The 17,830-nt window shown below is 37.6% G+C and overlaps 1 protein-coding gene across 3 annotated transcripts in view; it reads right to left on the bottom strand.

Moving 5' to 3' along the window:
• The window catches only part of MPP7 (MAGUK p55 scaffold protein 7), a 259,047-nt gene that overhangs the window by 183,562 nt on the left and 57,655 nt on the right, over positions 1-17,830 (bottom strand). For all 3 annotated transcript variants that reach the window (XM_004049214.5, XM_055352420.2, XM_055352422.2), the window contains exon 2: positions 4,684-4,851. In XM_004049214.5, the coding sequence (XP_004049262.1) occupies positions 4,684-4,720 (37 nt within the window). In that variant the 5' untranslated portion in view covers positions 4,721-4,851. The remainder of the gene's footprint in view (positions 1-4,683; positions 4,852-17,830) is intronic.

The following is a 17,830-nucleotide window of genomic DNA, read 5'->3' as shown; positions in this document are numbered from 1 at the left end:
GAAAAGAAAAAGAAAGGAAAGGAGAGGCAGAGGGAAAGAAGAGAGAAGACAGAAGAGGGAAGAGAGAAGAGAGAGGAAGGAGGAGAGAAAAGAGAAAAGAAACGAAATGAAATGAAACGAAAAAGAAACAACACTCCAGCAGCGATAAGCAAACCTATTGCCCAGATCTTGATTTCTAAGCCCATCCCAACAAAAGGAACTAGAGCTCCTTAGAGAAACGTCTGCTTCTAGGACTGGGGCAGGAAATACACAAGATGAGCCAAGAATATTTGTAGTATCAAAAGTAAGGAAGTGCTAAAAACCAATAGCCCACATTGATGGGGGTTATCAAGGAAGCCAACTCAAAGAGCTCCCAAGGGCCAAAGCTGGAACAATTTGAGCAACAAAATAAAGTAGTCATGGCTTATAACCCAAAGTACAAAATAAGTATCCATGACTCCATACTGATCTGAATGGGTGAATAAATTAATAAATGGGAGAGAAAAGACAAAGAATTCCAAATAATTTAGATAGCTCCTTTACCCTAAAGGAGGAGAAACGACACATGCTACTGTAAGTGTGGGCTGCACAAAGAGACTTTTTCCAAAGATTACAGTATGGAAAGGGTGAAAAAAAGAGTAATCTTACAGTGGGGAAACCTGACACACAGTACTTTAGGCAGGTCACCAACATTAACGTCAACAGTTATAAATCGAGTTGACAGAATATACCCTCAGTGTGATATGATGACAATGGCCCTTCACTGCTCTGATCTTACCCCACAAACACATAACCCCAATCTTTTCACAAGAAAAATATCAGACAAATTCCAGGAGAGGGGAATCCTTACAATATACCTAACCAGAACTCCTCAAAACTCTCAAGATTGTCAAAATCAAGGAAAGTCTTTTGGGTTTTGTTGTTTTTTGTTTTGTTTTGTTGTTTTGTTTCTTTTTGAGACAGGGTCTCACTCCATCGCCCAGGCTGAAGTGCCGTGGTGTGATCACTGCTCACTGCAGCCTACACCTCCCAGGCTCAGGTGATCCTCCCACCTCAGCCTTCCAGGTAGCTGGAACTATAGGCACATGCCACTATGGCCCTAATTTTTTGTATTTTTAGTAGAGATGTGGTTTCACCAGGTTGCCCAGACTGGTCTCAAACTTCTGGACTCAAGAGATCCACCCGCCTCAGCCTCCTGAAGTGCTGGGATTAAGGTGTCAGCCACTGTGCCTGACTTCTAAAGTCTTAGAAACCATTATGGCCAAGAGAAGCTTAATGAGAGATGACAACTAAATGTAATATGGTATTACGAATGAGATCCTGGAACAAAAAAAAAAAATGACATTAACGGAAAATGAAGGAAATCTGAATAAAGTACAGATTTTAGTTAATAATAATCATGTATCAATATCATTTCTCCAAATGAAATGAATTTACCATACTAATGTAAGATGCTAATAACGGGAAACTAAGGCAAGGCATATTGAAACTCTCTGTACTGTCTTCGTAATTTTTCTATAATTCTAAAATTGCTCTAAAAATAATCTATAAAAAATTAAATATAATCAACAGATCATACAGCCAAGAAAGAGAACTCAGAACATATATGTAATGCTGGATTATGATAGAAGGGATATTAAAAATATACACAGAAAGGACAGACTATTGAATAAGTGATCTAGGGACTTGGTGGACCACATGAAAAAATAAAATCAGGTGAGATTAGACTACTGCCATGCTCCACATACAGATTACAGTTGGATTACAATTTCAAACGTGTAAAAACAAATCTTTAAGATAACTATTAAAAATCTTAGAGAATATCTTCATAATCTTGGGATACGAAAGGCCTTCTTAAGCAGAAGAAAGGTAGCATGCACCATACAGAAAAGATTGATTTCACTACAAAAAAGTTTTCAACTATTATAGAAGAAATGTTATTATTTAAGGAATAAGAAGGACAAATGACTGACCAGAAGAAATGATGTTCAACCTATAATGGCTCAAAGGATGAATATACAAAATGTAAATAAATTCTGCAAGTAAATTAGAAAATGACAAACCAGTACAAAAATGGGGAAGAGATATGAAGAGATGAATCACAGAGGAATGACCACTAAACAAATGGAAATACGCTAGCTATCACTAGTAACGCACATTTCACACTTAAGATTTTACGTTTTTCCCAACAGATCGGTAAAAATTACAAGGATTGACAATATTTAATATTGCCAAGAATGTAGGGGAAAGCATCCTTAATACACTTGACTGTAGATCATTCGGTGGTTTAACCACTCTGGAGGACAGTTTGACATCATTAAATGTGTACATCTTCCCTTCCAAAATATTTACAAAAGGAGCAAAACCAGGCTTTTGTTAACAGCAATATGGTTCACTAAACAGCAATATGATGGAAAAGTATACATTAGTTTAAAAGAATGAGATAAATACACAGATGTATAGAGAGATATAGATAAACATGCGTAAACACACAAACACTTTTCTATATTTAACACGGAAATATCTCTCCAAGAATATAGCTTGGTGTAGAAAAAAAGCTGAAGAATAATAAATAGGGCATAACAAAATCTGTGATTAAAAAGAAAAGGAAAAGAGACTCAAAAACAATGTATTAATGACATATATATGCAAGTATTGAATGCACAGGAAACTCTTACAGGCTACTTATCAAACGGAGAAAAAAATGAGATCAGGGGAAAGCGGCATGTTTTTATGTATTACTTGTATAATTAGTTTTTTTTTTCTTAGTGAAATAAGCAGGAAGGGAAAGAAGAAGTGGTAAAAGTTTTACACGGAACTTATTTTCCCAAATGAGCAATCCATGCATCTAGGCTGCTGTGAGTCGGGTGCCTTGCTCCTGTGGCACAAGGGTCTGACTTTAACTCTGTTCCCCTGGAAACCTGATAATGGGACGACATCAGAGATACTGCTAAGCAACGCTGCTTATGGGAAAAATGACCCCTGACTGGCCAGTTGCAAACATCTGATGCATACGCCGTACTTTGCGGCTTCTGTAAATGCAGAGACTCTTGTCTTCTGTGCTTTGCTCAAACCTTGTGGGGACATAAGGTCAAAAAACATCATAAAGCAAGGTGTCATTCAGATCGGCACTTTAGATTTGCACTGAGCGAGCTGGCTGTGTGTGGAAAAGCTCTTTTTAAATTATTAATAGCCTATGCTATTTTTCATGACTGACACCTAAACTGCCTTATAAACTATAAATACTCCATTTTAATCCTCCTTCAAGTTATATGTAAGCAACGATATTTTGCATTAAATTAAACTAAGGCATTTTGGGTGAACAGCAAGGTTTAAAACATATTCATTACACAACTGTAGTAAATTTATGTTCACATAAATTTTATCCATAATTTCCCAAAGCACTATGGAAAGTTAAATCATTCATTTTTATAAAGTAGAACACAATGTGGGACTATATAAAACCTAAAAAGAAGAAAAAAAATTTCCAAAGGGTCTGGTTTCCAAGTTAAGGTCTTGAGAAAGAAAAGCTTTACGTAATTTAACAATCAAAACTTCTTCCTGACAAAAACGAATTCTCAATGTAAATCACAGCGGGAAAAAAAAAATCATTCTTGATGGATAAAGATGAGACAAAACTTGCCAAAATATAACTATGGATATGCTTGAAATAGCAAAGAATTATATTTGCAAATAGTGCAAATGAAAATGCCAGTGTAACATAATACAAGATAAAACTGAATTTCTGTTTCGGCGTTTTTGACATTATAGCACCAGTCATTGTAATTGTCCAGTCTGAGACAGCCACCTCAGCTGGTTTGAGAGCCATATCAACCAAATTCGGGATGGCCCATATAAAACAGAGAACATTCCTTTTCGTCACACTATGTTACCACTTCTTTCAAGGGGCTTTAAAAATGCATGACATAGGCCCCCAACCCCATTTACATTTTGTTTTAGTAGTTCTTAGAGGCATCCAGGATTTTACACTCTGAAAAAGTGCTGATTCTGGTCCAGAACAGGACCTCAAAGAGGCATCTACCACCACACTTCTACTTCCTGAATCAGATCAGAAGGGGAGGATTTTATATACACATGTGTGTGTGAGGTTTTTTTTTTTCCTTTCTTATAAATACCTATTCTAGGTATCTCAAAGTCTTATAACTGATAATAACATAAAATATGTTTGTTTGTTAGTTTTAATTGAATCCCTTAATGGTATATATCAATTTCAGGATAGTTTTACCTCTGGTGACAGAGAGAAAACAGAGAATTGGGGTAAGGATAATGTTTTATTTCTTAAAGAAAAAAAAAAGAGAAAAATCTGAATCAAGTGTGGCAAACAGTTCCTAGCTGTTGTACATCTGAGTGAAGGATAATATGGGTATCACAGTATTTGCCATACTTTTCTATAAGTTTCAAATACTTAATTTTTTAAATTAAATGCACAGAATTATTCTAAAAGCAAGACAGTATGAGAACATCCGCACACGCCATCACTACCCAGAGAAAGAGGCAATGAGTCCATGTCCTCCGGTAACTTTTACCTAGGAGGGCATCCCTGAGTTGATCTTATGTCCCTAGTGTTGGTGACAGAAAAACAAGCATGATCTGCCTGCATTTGCTTAAAGCAATGCTGTATTTCACTGTGAACAAGATTTAAGCAAAGATGGAATGAGAACTGCCCCTCTTGGGGTCACATACCGGTGTCACTCCCAGATCCCGTTGACAAAGCTGGCATGATGCAAGGTGTAGGAATAGGTCAGCCCACCGCTCTCCAGACACCCTGCCTTCAGACAGCCACAGGGAATTCCAATTCAACAGCCTGCAGCCACGTTGTCTACCAAGATCTGTATATTTTATAAGCCGTTTCTAGAAAGGAAAGAAACATTTATATTTTTTAAAAAGGGACCATCACCAAATCACAACATTCTGTAACTAATTCAAAATTCTCATCCCAATCACTATCGGAGAGATCACAACTCTTCAGAATTTTTTCTACAGACCACATGCAAATACAAACTGTGAGAGTTTCTGATCTTGACGAGCAACTTCGAATTGAAAACATGAATGTTCTGCATGCGTGTGTTGAGGATTCCTTAAAGATTTTTACATTTGGGTTGCGGAACACTGATTGGATACATGGATAATTTTAAGAAGCTTCTGTAAGTCAATGTCATTCTCAACTTCCTTCCCTGTGTTACTATAATTCTCAGCTATATTTCTAAATGTAGAACAGAGACTATATAAATTGTCAGCAACTTATCATTTTTTTTTTTTTTTTTATACGGAGTCTCACTCTGTCACCCAGGCTGGAGTGCAGTGGTGCGATCTGGGCTCACTGCAACCTCCGCCTCCTATGTTCAAGCAATTCTTCCTGCCCCAGGCTCCTGAGGAGCTGGGACTACAGGGGCCTGCCACCAAGCCTGGCTATTTTTTTTTTTTTAATAGAGACGGGGGTTTCACCATGTTGGCCAGGCTGGTCTGGAACTCCTGACCTCAGGTCATATGCCCGCCTTGGCCTCTCAAAGTGCTGGGATTACAGGTGTGAGTCGCCATGCCCAGCCTAATTGTATTTTTTTAAATAGCTCATCCTAATATGACAAACGCATGGTTCTCTAACTGATGTCTGCAACTAACCTTGAAGGAATATTTACTAGAATGGAAGCAAGATGTTATTATAGATTTGCTATAACAGAAGTGTTAGTAATCCAAAGTAAATCTAACAATCCAAGCTAGCATACATAAGTAAATTCTTTTAGTAAAAACTAACCTTTGTTTCATCTGGAAAAATATTAACTTTTTTTTTCAATAACTACCTTAACTAATGTTTATCCTCAAATAAGCAGTAAAGGCAGTATAGCATAGTAGCTAAGAACAAGGGATCTAGAGTTTGACCTAATCTTTAATGCTGCTAGTTCTGTGATCTTCAACAAGGTATTTCATCTTCTTAAGCCTTAACTTCCTTATATGCAAATAGAGACAATAGTAAATTAGAACTATTTGGTAATTAAATATACTCAGACATATAATGCAGTGTCTGACACATGGTAAATAAACAAGAAACAATGGTTGTTAGGTTTTTTTTTTAATTCAGGTAATGAGATTATACAATGAAAACATAAAAGAAAGTAGCAAGATTAAAATTTACATGGGCCTAACACCTAGAGGGAGGCCATCTGGTTTAAATTTGGATCACCCCTGGCTAATAACAGAGAAAGTACTCCATTTACATTTTTGTAGAAATCAGAAGAACCATACAATGTGTTTTAAGTTCATTTTTAATGCACTTTCCTCAATTCTCTATAAAGCAAATTCAGTAATTTAGAAGCATATTTTTAACATATATTAACAACAACAAGAAAACATTGGAAACACTGGAAAGACTGGTTCACATCAATTCTGAAAGCCTTTAAGTTGCTGATTCAAATTGCAGAATAAAGAGAAATGAACTTGCCAAATTTTACTTTAAAAAATCCAAACTGTAAGATTCTATTAAAGCCTTCTAAATTTGCTTTTTAATTGTTAAAGTGAAAATTCATATTAAAAACTTCACCATCAAATGGATTATTTTAGATCAGACTATCTGCTGTAATACCTTGAATTTTGCTTTATGTTATTGCAAAGGCTGACATAGTTAAAACATGCATACAAATCCATATAGAAAAGAGTGCTAATTTAAAATATAAGAATTGTTATTTGAAATGCCAAATGAAAATATAGCTGACTAAGCTAAAAATTAAAAATGTGAGGCAAGATTTCACTAATGCACACGTATGGAGCTGTTTTTTCTAATAATTTTGAAAGCAACTTTGCTTTGCCTTCATAAATTATTCTAAAAATCAGTGTGATGAACTCAACTACAGGAAAATGTTCCTTATATAAAGCAAGGCTAGAAATGAAGTAATTCAAAGTCAAAAAAAGACTGTATAATTTAAACAACACAGTCAATTAGTAGACTTTTGTTTTGCTAATAGAAAAAAATGAAAATCAATTAAAATTTCTAAAATGTCTGCAGACACATTTGTACCATTAGGCCAATATATATGTATGTATGTTTGTGAGTAGGTATTTATTATATGTGTGTGTATATATATGTAATTTAAGTTCTTTATGTCATGAGAAAAGCCTAAATCTATATGGTATAGATTGCACATATGCTATACCATCTATACCACGCAACCTATCACTTTCTTCACAGCTTAAAGAACTTACAATGTGTCACGTTTGTAAACCATACACACCATATAATAAGACAACATATGCTTATATCAATTAGAATTCCATACAATTGGAAACATTCACATTCCATTAATACTAAAGACCTTACATTCCAAATCAAAATATCCTTTTGAGCTGATATTGCTGCTGTTCATCTATGCCATATAGGAAAAGCCCTCACATTTCTTGTTTTTTACTTCATAATGAACACTCAAGGTTAAATTTTTCCAAAGCTGTATTATTTACTACAAAACAATTATCTTTTAAGTATATATACTACAAAGTAATCACCTTCTCAGGCCATATACAAGTATATGAATTTAAAAAATGGTTTGACAGAATCCTAACCAGTAATACTTTGTATTTTGTGGAATGAAGCAAAGTTGCTAGGTTTAACTTTCAAACTGAGTTAAACTTGTAGTAATGATGTTATTTCATTTGGCAAAATTCATTGAAAATGCTTTGGAATTTGTCGGAACGCAGCCATAATTATTACTGACTGTTGTATGGAATCAATTTACTACAACACAAAAATACCAGCTGTTACAGTATGTCCTAAGAGGGATTACCGAATATTCTTAAATTGAAGTTCAATCCATCTTTCCATAAAAAAGAGAAAGACCCGAAAGCCAGGAACATAACAGCAGTATCAAGTGCACCTGAAGCATTTACAATACCCAATAGAACGATTACAACCCTCCTTTAAAAGGGCTTATTTTTGAAATTTCATTATTCCAGTTGTACCTTGCTTCTATATATCACACTGTATCAGGTTCCTCTGGCACTGATCATGTGGAAACAGTGAACTATGTGAAGGTCTATGAGCTTACAACGTTCAATTTCTACCCACCCTGGGTAACTCTTAATGCTCCCGTGGCACTCATGACATCTAGTGGTCAACCGCAGAAGTGCAAGTGTTTAAAACTTGTTTTCAGTAAATAATTAACTTAATTCCATAGTCTGCAACATTTTTCAATAATGTGAACATATACACACACACACACAGTTAATATATATCAACAAGAAACCAAGTAATTTTCAAATACATTTCCTCTACATTTGGGTAAGTGTTCAAGAATATGAAAACTTGTAATTAACTGTCATCATAAACTACTTTAATAATGTTAGCAATCTATTATTTCAGAAGAATAAGTGTGCTCAGAAATCCAACTGTAGATTATTTCACCATATACACATACTCAAAAGTTACATTTTCAAAACCTAATAGAGCAATAAAATAACACAAACAAGAGTAAACTTTTTAAAAATCAATCTATCACAGATTTTTGTAAAAGCTCAATCTGAAAGACTCATTAGTTCTATTAGCCAGTGCAAGAAGCAGACTTATATCTGTCAACATTATTTGGACCCTCATAAATTATAATTGTAAGAATAAAAGGAGGCAACATATACTAAGTGGCAGACATCTGCTTATATAAAATGGTACTTGTACCTTTTATACCAGCCATTCTCAAAGCATGGTCCACAGACCCCTAGTGGTCTCCAGGACCGCTTTCAGAGGGGTCCATGAAGTCAAACTATTTTCATAAAATTACTGAAGAAAGTACTGAGATGTTAGTTGTCTTTTGCACTGTACCAGCATTTGCACCAATGGTGAAAAGCAATGGTCACAGTTGGTAAAACCACTGGCACCTGAGCATGAGTCAAGATAATGGCATCAAATTGAAACTATTCAACATTGTATTCTTCACTGCCAAGGATGCTCATTCAGAGTAGGAGGAGGAAAAGGAAGAAAAGCAGGAAGAGGAGGAGGGGAGAGGGAAGGTTCACTACAGAATATCCTTAATGAAGCAGTAAAAATTAATATTAATTGACTCGAGTACTCTTCTTTTTAACATCCTGTGTGAATAATGGGAAGCACACATAAAGTAACTGCTGCTATAAACAAAGGAAATACTGTCTCAAAAGAACACTTGTGCAATGATTTGAGTTGTGAACTATACTGGCTTCTTTGATCATGGAACTTTTTTTTTTTTTAACTTAAAAGAACAACTGAAGACAAACTATGGTTATCCAAGCTTTGGTATTTGGCAAACATTTTCTTGAAGATAAATAGAGTCCATACTTTCAAGGGAAACCAAAAACAGTGTGTGTCACTAATGATAAAAATGAGCTTCCAAGCAAAAATCAGAATTTTAAAAAGTTGCATCCACTAGAGGCTCATTTTGCTATGTTAACTGAAATACACGCATGGTGGAACCAAGTCCCCACTTTGCACTGGTTCTATCAGCTTCTCAATGCCCAAAGGCTTTGCTGAGAAGGCCCACGGTGGTATTAACAAATGTCATTTTTTTTGGCATTTTGTATCAACATTGGGAAGATCTGCATGATTCGGTGAACCAGTATTTTCCCATTTTCTACTAACACGTTAGAAAATCATGCATGAACAACATCCATTAAAAGCTCAAGATTGATCAATGGATTTAAAGTTCCAATACAATAACTTTATTTCTATACTTTCAGATTTTACACTGAAACTTATCTTTAAGAAACTGCCATATATCTTTGGTGTAACAGCAAATATCCACAGTTAACTGAATAGGCTATTAAAATACTCCTCCCTTTTCCAACTACAGATCTCTGTAAGTTCAGTTTTTCTTCATATCCTTCAACTGGAACATACAGCAACAAAATGAAAGTAGACACAGATACGAAAATATAAAGGTCTCCTGTTGAGCCAGGAATTAAAGAAATTTGCAATTCACTCATGTTTTTGTTTTGAGGGTAAAATTATTTTTCATAAAAATGTTATTTGTGTTAACATGAAGCAAATTTAATATTGTTATTTTTAAATTAATTAAACCAATATAACCCACATAATCAAAACTCTTTAGAGCCTTCAATAATTTTTAAGAGTATAGATCTGAGGCCCAAAAGTGTTGAGAATTGCTTCTCTAATGCCAAGGTTTGGCAAACATTCTCTGTAAAGGGCCAGACAGTAAACATTTTAGGCTTTGTGGTCCATATGGTCTCAACCTAAACAATAGGTACATGAGTATGACTGTGTTCCCATAAAACTTGATTTCCAGAAATGAATGAGGGCCAAGTTTGCTGACCACTATTCTATATCCTTACATCCTATCTGCTAGTGACTTAAGGATCTAGAGGTAGCATGCTTTCTAGTAACATTTTTACTGGTCATTATTTATACATTCAAAAAGAAAGTTAAAAAAATCTATTTTGTTTTGTTGTGCAAAACTGTGAAAATTTTTAAAGATTCAGTTCTTAATCATAAACAAAAGTGCATTTCAATTTTGGCTATCCCAAGTATCTCAGACTCGTCACTATACATAAAGAATTTAAAAACAGACTTACAACTGGCCAAGTATTAGGATGTTGTATGTAAGAAAAGATGCTTTATACAACCAAAAACAAAAATTCCTAGTTTTCAAGAAAAAAAGATTATGAAGGATCAAAACGTCTCACATTTTACAAATCCAATGGGGTTCAATGATTAATATAAAACCAACATATGTCCTTTCCACACATGGAAAGGGAAATGCTGAAGCAATAGAAAAGAAGAATCCCACTAAAAGAATCCTATAAACCTTTAAAGACTTCAGAAAGGAAACAAGAGAACATGCTGCTTTATAATCCCCAGGCGAAGAGACCCAGGCTTTAAGGCTGCTAGGGATGTCTGCCGGGAACCCTGGTCCATTTGCCAGGAAGGAGCATTAACCACGAGACCCTTAGGGACTCATCTAGTGCGGGCTCAGGAAGGCACACAACCGCCCCTTCTCTGCAAGCATAGGTGTAATGAATGAACTAGCACTTGCAGGCAATGAACTCATTCCAGACTACCCAAACCATCTACAACAATGAGTGCACCATGACCCCATTTTCCCTTTTTACTCTCCTTAAGCAAAAATGGCAGCATTTATAGTGTTGGCACATCCTCCACACCTCTCCTCTGGGGTACTTCTCTGATGATGACTGCCTTTTCATTGCATTTATATTCTACCACTTACTGCTAAAAAGTCTTGGCTAAATCTTCAAGATCACACCACTGACCATCAATGACCCACTATTTTTGCTCTGTATCTCTTTCCTCTAATTGTTGGGGGCAGAGAAGAGTGATACAACTTCTTGATTACGTTTTCCTTGACTAATTCTCAATTTCAGATTCATCTCAGCATTCCACTGGCATTCCCTTAAGTCCTCTCTACCGCAGAAACCAGTCCTTTTTTGTAATTAACGTACATCAATATAATTCTACATTTTTTTGTTCAATCAATGTCCCCCACTAGATTCCTTGAGAATGGAACCCATATCATCATATGTCCCTAAAAACTGAATAATGATCCGCTCTCTTTCCCTTCCAAGTCAGAGTCACCTCATCATTTTACCTATAGGGAGATAGCACAGCCTAACAATGAGAGCACGGATTTTGAAATCAGACAGACCTAAGATCACACCCAAGCCCCGCCTTACTGACTCCATGATCCTGGCCAAGCTACTTAATGAAATGAGATTAAATGAAATAACAAAAGTAAAACATCTAACCCATATATAGCAGCCAATCAACAGATGGCCGCTTTTATCACTTTTTTTTTTTCGAGACAGAGTTCCGCTCTTGTTGCCCAGGCTGGAGTACAGTGGTGCGATCTCGGCTCACAGCAACCTGTCAGGAAAGGGATGCATGAACAAAGTAACAACAGAATCAGAGAAACAGAACTATTAAAAGTTTCTATTTCTAGAAACTCTGGAGCTTACAAATACAATAATGGAATTGAAAAATTCACAAGAGGGGCTCAACAGCAGACTTGATCAAGCAGAAAAAAAAAATCAGTGAACTTGAGTATAGATCATATGACACTATAAAGTCAGAAGAGCAAAGGCGAAAAAACAATGAAGAAAAGGGAAGAACCTAATGGGACACCATCAAGCAGATGAATATACGCACTATGGGAGTCTGAGAAGAACAGAGAAAGGGACACGGCTGAAAATTTCCCAAATGTGAGGGGAGAAATGGACATAAAAATTCAAGAAGCTTAAGAAACTGAATTGGATAAATCCAAAGATACTCATGCTAAGACATATTATAATTAAGTTGTCAAAAGTCACAGAGAGAATCTTGAAAGCAGCAAGAGAAAAGTGACTCATGATGTACAAGGAAACATCCACAGAGGATCAGTGAATTTCTCAGCAGAAATTTTGCAGGTTGAAGTAAGATGATACAACCAAAGTGGTGAAAAAAAAATCTGCCAATCAAGAAGACTACATCTGACAAAACTGTCCCACAAAATGAAAAATAAATTAATCCCTTCCCAAATAAACAAAAGCTGAGGGAGTTTGTTGCCACTATGCCTGTATTACACACAGTAAAGGGAGTCTTTCAAGTCTAAATGAAAGAACGCTAGACGGCAACATGAACCACATGAAAATATAAAGCTCTTTGGTAAAGCTGAATATATGAACAAATATAAGATACAGTAATATTGTAATGATGCATAAATCACTTTTAATTCTTTTATAAATTTTCAGGCTGGGCAATCATAGCAGAAGGTGAAAGGGAAGCAAGGTATGTCTTACGTGGTGGCAGGCGAGACAAACAGAGGATAGGGGAGGGGAGGAGCCAAGATGGCCGAATAGGAACAGCTCCGGTCTACAGCTCCCAGCGTGAGCGACGCAGAAGACGGGTGATTTCTGCATTTCCATCTGAGGTACCGGGTTCATCTCACTAGGGAGTGCCAGACAGTGGGCGCAGGTCAGTGGGTGCGCGCACCGTGCGCGAGCCGAAGCAGGGCGAGGCATTGCCTCACCTGGGAAGCGCAAGGGGTCAGGGAGTTCCCTTTCCGAGTCAAAGAAAGGGGTGACGGACGCACCTGGAAAATCCGGTCACTCCCACCCGAATATTGCGCTTTTCAGACCGGCTTAAAAAACGGCGCACCACGAGATTATATCCCGCACCTGGCTCGGAGGGTCCTACACCCACGGAGTCTCGCTGATTGCTAGCACAGCAGTCTGAGATCAAACTGCAAGGCGGCAGTGAGGCTGGGGGAGGGGCACTCGCCATTGCCCAGGCTTGCTTAGGTAAACAAAGCAGCTGGGAAGCTCGAACTGGGTGGAGCCCACCACAGCTCAAGGAGGCCTGCCTGCCACTGTAGGCTCCACCTCTGGGGGCAGGGCACAGACAAACAAAAAGACAGCAGTAACCTCTGCAGACTTAAATGTCCCTGTCTGACAGCTTTGAAGAGAGCAATGGTTCTCCCAGCACGCAGCTGGAGATCTGAGAACCAGCAGACTGCCTCCTCAAGTGGGTCCCTGACCCCTGACCCCCGAGCAGCCTAACTGGGAGGCACTCCCCAGCAGGGGCACACCGACACCTCACACGGCAGGGTATTCCAACAGACCTGCAGCTGAGGGTCCTGTCTGTTAGAAGGAAAACTAACAAAACAGAAAGGACATCCACACCAAAAACCCATCTGTACATCACCATCATCAAAGACCAAAAGTAGATAAAACCACAAAAATGGGGAAAAAACAGAACAGAAAAACTGGAAACTCTAAAACGCAGAGCGCCTCTCCTCCTCCAAAGGAACGCAGTTCCTCACCAGCAATGGAACAAAGCTGGATGGAGAATGACTTTGACGAGCTGAGAGAAGAAGGCTTCAGACGATCAAATTACTCTAAGCTACGGGAGGACATTCAAACCAAAGGCAAAGAAGTTGAAAACTTTGAAAAAAATTTAGACGAATGTATAACTAGAATAACCAATACAGAGAAGTGCTTAAAGGAGCTGATGGAGCTGAAAACCAAGGCTTGAGAACTACGTGAAGAATGCAGAAGCCTCAGGAGCCAATGCGATCAACTGGAAGAAAGGGTATCAACAATGGAAGATGAAATGAATGAAATGAAGCGAGAAGGGAAGTTTAGAGAAAAAAGAATAAAAAGAAATGAGCAAAGCCTCCAAGAAATATGGGACTATGTGAAAAGACCAAATCTACATCTGATTGGTGTACCTGAAAGTGATGGGGAGAATGCAACCAAGTTGGAAAACACTCTGCAGGATATTATCCAGGAGAACTTCCCCAATCTAGCAAGGCAGGCCAACGTTCAGATTCAGGAAATACAGAGAACACCACGAAGATACTCCTCAAGAAGAGCAACTCCAAGACACATAATTGTCAGATTCACCAAAGTTGAAATGAAGGAAAAAATGTTAAGGGCAGCCAGAGAGAAAGGTCGGGTTACCCTCAAAGGGAAACCCATCAGACTAACAGTGGATCTCTCGGCAGAAACCCTACAAGCCAGAAGAGAGTGAGGGCCAATATTCAACATTCTTAAAGAAAAGAATTTTCAACCCAGAATTTCATATCCAGCCAAACTAAGCTTCATAAGTGAAGGAGAAATAAAATACTTTACAGACAAGCAAATGCTGAGAGATTTTGTCACCACCAGGCCTGCCCTAAAAGAGTACCTGAAGGAAGCGCTAAACATGGAAAGGAACAACCGGTACCAGCCGCTGCAAAATCATGCCAAAATGTAAAGACCATCGAGACTAGGAAGAAACTGCATCAACTAATGAGCAAAATCACCAGCTAACATCATAATGACAGGATCAAATTCACACAAAACAATACTAACTTTAAATGTAAATGGACTAAATGCTCCAAATAAAAGACACAGACTGACAAATTGGATAAAGAGTCAAGACCCATTAGTGTGCTGTATTCAGGAAACCAATCTCACGTGCAGAGACACACACAGACTCAAAATAAAAGGATGGAGGAAGATCTACCAAGCAAATGGAAAACAAAAAAATGCAGGGGTTGCAATCCTAGTCTCTGATAAAACAGACTTTAAACCAACAAAGATCAAAAGAGACAAAGAAGGCCATTACATAATGGTAAAGGGATCAATTCAACAAGAAGAGCTAACTATCCTAAATATATATATACCCAATACAGGAGCACCCAGATTCATAAAGCAAGTCCTGAGTGACCTACAAAGAGACTTAGACTCCAACACATTAATAATGGGAGACTTTAACACCCCACTGTCAACATTAGACAGATCAACGAGACAGAAAGTCAACAAGGATACCCAGGAGTTGAACTCACCTCTGCACCAAGAGGACCTAATAGACATCTACAGAACTCTCCACCCTAAAGCAACAGAATATACATTTTTTTCAGCACCACACCACACCTATTCCAAAATTGACCACATACTTGGAAGTAAAGCTCTCCTCAGCAAATGTAAAAGAACAGAGATTATAACAAACTATCTCTCAGACCACAGTGCAATCAAACTAGAACTCAGGATTAAGAATCTCACTCAAAACCGCTCAACTACATGGAAACTGAACAACCTGCTCCTGAATGACTACTGGGTACATAACGAAATGAAGGCAGAAATAAAGATGTTCTTTGAAACCAACGAGAACAAAGACACAACATACCAGAATCTCTGGGACGCATTCAAAGCAGTGTGTAGAGGGAAATTTATAGCACTAAATGCCCACAAGAGAAAGCAGGAAAGATCCAAAATTGACACCCTAACATCACAATTAAAAGAACTAGAAAAGCAAGAGCAAACACATTCAAAAGCTAGCAGAAGGCAAGAAATAACTAAAATCAGAGCAGAACTGAAGGAAAAATAGACACAAAAAACCCTTCAAAAAATTAATGAATCCAGGAGCTGGTTTTTTGAAAGGATCAACAAAATTGATAGACCGCTAGCAAGACTAATAAAGAAAAAAAGAGAGAAGAATCAAATAGACGCAATAAAAAATGATAAAGGGGATATCACCACCGACCCCACAGAAATACAAACTACCATCAGAGAATACTACAAACACCTCTATGCAAATAAACTAGAAAATCTAGAAGAAATGGATAAATTCCTCGACACATACACTCTCCCAAGACTAAACCAGGAAGAAGTGGAATCTCTGAATAGACCAATAACAGGATCTGAAATTGTGGCAATAATCAATAGTTTACCAACCAAAAAGAGTCCAGGACCAGATGGATTCACAGCCGAATTCTACCAGAGGTACAAGGAGGAACTGGTACCATTCCTTCTGATACTATTCCAATCAATAGAAAAAGAGGGAATCCTCCCTAACTCATTTTATGAGGCCAGCATCATCCTGATACCAAAGCCAGGCAGAGACACAACCAAAAAAGAGAATTTTAGACCAATATCCTTGATGAACATTGATGCAAAAATCCTCAATAAAATACTGGCAAACCGAATCCAGCAGCACATCGAAAAGCTTATCCACCATGATCAAGTGGGCTTCATCCCTGGGATGCAAGGCTGGTTCAATATACGCAAATCAATAAATGTAATCCACCATATAAACAGAGCCAAAGACAAAAACCACATGATTATCTCAACAGATGCAGAAAAGGCCTTTGACAAAATTCAACAACGCTTCATGCTAAAAACTCTCAATAAATTAGGTATTGATGGGACGTATTTCAAAATAATAAGAGCTATCTATGACAAACCCACAGCCAATATCATACTGAATGGGCAAAAACTGGAAGCATTCCCTTTGAAAACTGGCACAAGACAGGGATGCCCTCTCTCACCACTCCTAGTCAACATAGTGTTGGAAGTTCTGGCCAGGGCAATTAGGCAGGAGAAGGAAATAAAGGGTATTCAATTAGGAAAAGAGGAAGTCAAATTGTCCCTGTTTGCAGACGACATGATTGTATATCTAGAAAACCCCATTGTCTCAGCCCAAAATCTCCTTAAGCTGATAAGCAACTTCAGCAACGTCTCAGGATACAAAAATCAATGTACAAAAATCACAAGCATGCTTATACACCAATAACAGACAAACAGAGAGCCAAATGATGACTGAACTCCCATTCACAATTGCTTCAAAGAGAATAAAATACTTAGGAATCCAACTTACAAGGGACGTGAAGGACCTCTTCAAGGAGAACTACAAACCACTGCTCAATGAAATAAAAGAGGATACAAACAAATGGAAGAACATTCCATGCTCATGGGTAGGAAGAATCAATATCGTGAAAATGGCCATACTGCCCAAGGTCATTTACAGATTCAATGCCATCCCCATCAAGCTACCAATGACTTTCTTCACAGAATTGGAAAAAACTACTTTAAAGTTCATATGGAACCAAAAAAGAGCCCTCATTGCCAAGGCAATCCTAAGCCAAAAGAACAAAGCTGGAGGCATCACGCTACCTGACTTCAAACTATACTACAAGGCTACAGTAACCAAAACAGCATGGTACTGGTACCAAAACAGAGATATAGATCAATGGAACAGAACAGAGCCCTCAGAAATAACGCCGCATATCTACAACTATCTGATCTTTGACAAACCTGAGAAAAACAAGCAATGGGGAAAGGATTCCCTATTTGATAAATGGTGCTGGGAAAACTGGCTAGCCATATGTAGAAAGCTGAAACTGGATCCCTTCCTTACATCTTATACAAAAATCAATTCAAGATGGATTAAAGACTTAAACGTTAGACCTAAAACCATAAAAACCGTAGAAGAAAACCTAGGCATTACCATTCAGGACATAGGCATGGGCAAGGACTTCATGTCTAAAACACCAAAAGCAATGGCAACAAAAGACAAAATTGACAAATGGGATCTAATTAAACTAAAGAGCTT

Source organism: Gorilla gorilla, chromosome 8 (assembly GCF_029281585.2).
Source record: "Gorilla gorilla gorilla isolate KB3781 chromosome 8, NHGRI_mGorGor1-v2.1_pri, whole genome shotgun sequence".
Classification (NCBI taxonomy): domain Eukaryota; kingdom Metazoa; phylum Chordata; class Mammalia; order Primates; family Hominidae; genus Gorilla; species Gorilla gorilla.
This window is presented reverse-complemented; position numbering and strand designations above follow the sequence as displayed.